The 4,325-nt window shown below is 68.4% G+C and overlaps 1 protein-coding gene across 1 annotated transcript; it reads right to left on the bottom strand.

The window, feature by feature from the left end:
- Positions 1 to 316: 316 nt before the first annotated feature.
- Positions 317 to 2,579, bottom strand: RAX (retina and anterior neural fold homeobox). Its single transcript, XM_054810044.1, has 3 exons — positions 2,093 to 2,579; positions 1,774 to 2,003; positions 317 to 989 (listed from the first exon to the last, which is right to left on the bottom strand). Exons 1-3 carry the CDS (start codon positions 2,367 to 2,369, stop codon positions 537 to 539), a joined length of 960 nt encoding a protein of 319 aa, XP_054666019.1. The 5' UTR covers positions 2,370 to 2,579; the 3' UTR covers positions 317 to 536.
- Between the last annotated feature and the right edge of the window lie 1,746 nt (positions 2,580 to 4,325).

Here is a 4,325-nt window from a genome sequence, read left to right as displayed (position 1 = left end):
GCTCACGGCCAGCTGGGGCAGGGTCCTGCTGCTGAAGGGGGAGAGAGGAGGGCCCACAGCCAGGCCCGTCCCACCCCCCCGCGCATCACAGGCTGCAGAGGGTCTGGCCCGAGCAGCCCGTTCGGGTGCAGAAACACGATGCACAGCCTTCAGCAGGTCGTGCCATTTAATGGTACAGAGGCAGAAAACCCTCCCCAGGTGACGCAGGCCTCGGTTCCCAGCCACCTTACACAGCTCTTCGCCCTACTGCAGCTTTTATTGCAACTACAGCGTCCAGCCAAGGAGGGACAGCAAAAGAGATTTTTTTTTTTTTTCCTAAGCTATGATCAGGCCCCTAACTCTGCAGGGCATGTGGAAAAGGGAATTAAAAGGACCACAAAATACAAAGCAAGTCAAGGCGTGGGGGAAAGGCTGGTGCAAGGGACAGCCCTCCCTTGCCTGGCCGTCCAGGGAGGCAGAGCAGGGCAAGGGGCGTCCCTTGGTCGTCCCAGGACTGGCCTTCCCCGCGGGTTTCTCCCAGATACTGAAGAGGGAGTTCAGATTGTCTGCCAGGGTTTGCCGATGGACTGGATGTGCTCCTTGGCCTTCATCCGCAAGGCGGCAATGCTGGTGTTGCGTGGGTCTGCCTCGTCCAAGGGGAACTTGTCCACAAAGGAGGCCCCGCACTGGTAAGGTGGCGGTGGCCCCATGGCCCCCAGTGGCTGCAGCGCATGGGTCACTGCCGGAGAGTTCAGGAAGGGCGGTGGCGTGTAGCTGCCAGGCAGGCTCTGCGGCGAGGCCACGAAGCCGGGCAGGGTCTGCAGGGCCGTGCTGCTGGGCACAGGCGGGCTGAGCCACGTCTCCAGGGGCAGGTTGCTGCTGAGAGGACCCATGGGTGTTGCTTGCGGTGAGCGGTTGAAGGAGAGGATGGGTGAGTCCTGCAGCTTCATGGAGGTCACCTCCAGCTTCTCCTGCCGCCTCCACTTGGCCCGTCTGTTCTGAAACCACACCTGCAAGCACAGCCACGTTAGCCGGGCCCCAGGGCGGCACGGCAGCGCTGCTGCCCCCACGGAGGGCAGAAACTCACCCCTGGGTGCCGCGGCGCACACGAAACGGAGCGAGCGAAACAGGACGGAGCAGCAGCAGACGGCGCGCTGTGCCGAGCCGGGGCAGGACTGGGTTCGGCCGCTCTTCACCCGCGGGCTCGGCAGACCCACAGCCCGGCGCTCGGCGCAGAGCGGCGCCGCGGGGGAAGCAGCGCAGCAAGAGCCCCGCGGCGGAGCCGGCCCGCCCCGCCAGCCCCGGCGCACAGCGGCTTCGGCTGCCCCGGGCCGGGACAAGCCAGGCAAAGGGCAGCGGCGCTGACGACGCGGCCAGCGGCCGGGCCGGGCGGAGGGGCCGGGCCGCGGCCCGACCCCGCGGTTGCCGAACGGAAAACGGCCCCGGGCTCCGCGGCGTCCAGCCGGCCGGGCCGGGCCGGGCCGGGCCGGGCCGGGCCGGGGCCGCCGCGTCGGGGCCATGCGGACGGCGCCCGCTGCAGACGCGCCCGGCGCTCCAGCGGTGCCGTGTGGGGCCGCTCAGCCACGCACCGGCCGGGGCTAGCGGTGCCGGGCTGGGTTCGTGGGGCCGGGGCCGCGGGGCCGTCTGCGCGCCGGGGCGGTGCAGCTCCCGGCGCCGGGACGCGGGGCTGCGCCGTGTGTGTGTGGGGGGGGGTTCCCGGCGCCGGGAACGCGGGGCTGCGCCGGGCCGGGGGCTGCCGGAGCCGCGGGGCCGGGCCGGCGGGGCGGGCGTTACCTGCACGCGGACCTCGGGGAGGTTGACCTTCATGGCGAGCTCCTCCCGGCTGTACACGTCGGGGTAGTGGGACTTCTCGAAGGCGCGCTCCAGCTCGTGGAGCTGGTAGGTGGTGAAGGTGGTGCGGTTCCGCCGGTGCTTCTTCTTGGGCTGCTCCTCGTCCGACGGCTTCCCCTCGCCGCTGCTGCCGGCGGGCAGCTCGGGGCTGGCGCTGCCGGGGCAGTACGGCTCTGGGAGGGGAAGGCAGGCGGGTCACCGGGAGGGCGATCTCCCCGCGGGGCCCGCCCGCGACCCGGCGCCTCTCGCCCGCCGCACTCACCTTGGAAGCGCTCGGCGCGGCCCTGGGGCTCGGCCGGCGGCGGCTCTCCGGGCATCTTGGGGAGGCAGTGCCGGGGACCCCGCCTGTCCGCCTCCTTGGCGCTGCCGGTGCTGCCGTCGGGCGGGAAGGGGCCCAGCAGGCCGTCCTCCTTGGTGAACCCCAGGATGGCCTCGATGCTGTGCAGCCTCGACGGGTTACCCCCGGGGCTCCGCGCCGCCTGAGCGGACAGCGAGAAGGCGCCCTCGGCCATGGCGAGCAGGGCGCCGGGCGGGTGCATGGGGCGGCCGGCCCGGGGCCCCGGCGCGGCGCTGCGGTCCCGCCCGGCCCCGGGGCTGCGCGGGCAGCTCTGGCACGGCACCGCCCGGCGGGCTGGCCTCCTTGGGGCGGGGGAGGAGTGCCGGGGGGCGGTGGGCGAAAGGGAAGGCGAGGCCCCCGCGCCGTTCCGGCATGGCGAGGGAGGCAGGGCATCCCCGGGGCCCCGCCGGCAGCGCCCGCTGCTCAACACCCCCCCGCACACACACACACACACACCACCCCCCCCCGCCCCGCCGGCCGCCCCGCCCCGCCGGCCCCGGCCCCAGACGGCGCCGGGCGATGCCATCCGGGGCCCTCGAGGCGGGGCGGGCCGGCCCCTGGCCGCTGCCGAGGGCCGGCCCTGGCCGGGCGCCCCGCCGAGCCCCGTAACCGGCGCCGGGGCCGGGGCCGCGCTGCCCGGGCCGACCGCCGTCGGACATCGTCGTGGGACAGGCGGCTGCCGGTGCGCCGGGCGCGGGGGGACTGGCCCGGCACGGCAGCGCCCGGGACGGCGGGAGCCGCGGGAGCCGCTTGCCGGGAGCGCGGCGGACGGGCTCGGGAAAGGGCGGCTCCATGGAGGGGCCGGGGAGGGGCGGGAGCCCCGGGGGGGGCCCGGGCCGGAGGACAGTGGGGGCCCGGCTCAGCGCCCCGCGGGCTCTCGGAGCCTCTCCGAATTCCTCTCGCTCGGCAGCTCCAGCCTGCGTCCGTCCCGGTGCAGCGGTGTCACAGGTAGCCGCTCAGAAGACGACGTGCCGGAGGATGCTGTGGCACTGCTCTGTGTCGGATGCACGGGGTAAAAAGCACTGCGGGGGCAGAGGTAAAAGCCGATGCTCTGGTCCCCTCTCGGGATACCTGCCCTGCGCCTGGCTGCCCTCAAGGCCAGGTTTACAGACCGAGCAGAAGTGCGCGCGGGCTTTCGGGGAGGATGGACTCTGGCTTCAGGGCTGGGCTCAGCCCTTCAGCCTTCACGGCTCTGGGCAGCGCGCTAGGCAGTACTGCTGAGGACATTTCCAAGGTGCTGGTATAGCACAGACCCTGCGAGAAGAGCTGATTCTGTGACCCTGTCCTCCACGGCGCGCGTGTGGCCTGGGAGGCTAGCGGGCAGGCCGCGGCTTCACGGGAGAGCCACAAACTGCTGTTGGAGGAAAGGCAGAGCGCCAAATCCCACACCTTACTTTGTACTTGCCTTGGTGGAGGACACGGACTCGGCGCAGTACTATCCAGGCAACGGCCTCGTGTCTCCTGCCTCCCACGTACTCCTTCCTGCATCAACATTTTTCCTGCTTTTCTCTTCCCATCGCTTTATCACGTTTTATGCTAGCACTTGCCAGTTCCTCTGAGGCACCAGCTGTCTTTTGTGACTTTTTAAGTGACAAACACGGTAACATCCAGAGTGGTTTCCAGCCTGCACTTACCTTTGAAGATGCTTCCATTTCAAACCTGAGGAGAGCGTATGTGAGTGAAAACCATCACTGCTGCTTCTTTTTCCAGCTATATTAGCTAGTCTAATAAAAGGTATGACCTCTCTCAACAAGTCTTCATTTTTGTTCCCTCCCCCCCCCCCGCCCCAGCCCCAACAGGATGCATTTTATGTAGATTTTTCCAGAGAAATTGCCTCAAAACAAAGATTGGCAGTGCTTGCCTCTGCTGGCGCCCACAACTTTTAAGGGTTTATGATCTGATGCCCCCAAATTAATTCCTTTTAGAAGTGCTCAGCTTTTCCTACTAGCTCCAGGTGAGGTTTGCCTTCACTGGCTGCTTCTGGGGGGAGGAGAGGGCGAAAGAACTCGGCGGTCCCTTGGCAAAGAGGGAAGAGGCCAACAGAAGAGACAAGAAAAGGTTAGTGTGGCTTTTGTGCACAATATGAAAAGCAAGTCAGTACCATTGTAGGGGCATTGGAGGGTACTCAAAGCAATCAGCCAGGGGCCATTGTGTTCCT

Source organism: Grus americana, chromosome Z, assembly GCF_028858705.1.
Source record: "Grus americana isolate bGruAme1 chromosome Z, bGruAme1.mat, whole genome shotgun sequence".
Lineage (NCBI taxonomy): Eukaryota > Metazoa > Chordata > Aves > Gruiformes > Gruidae > Grus > Grus americana.
This window is presented reverse-complemented; position numbering and strand designations above follow the sequence as displayed.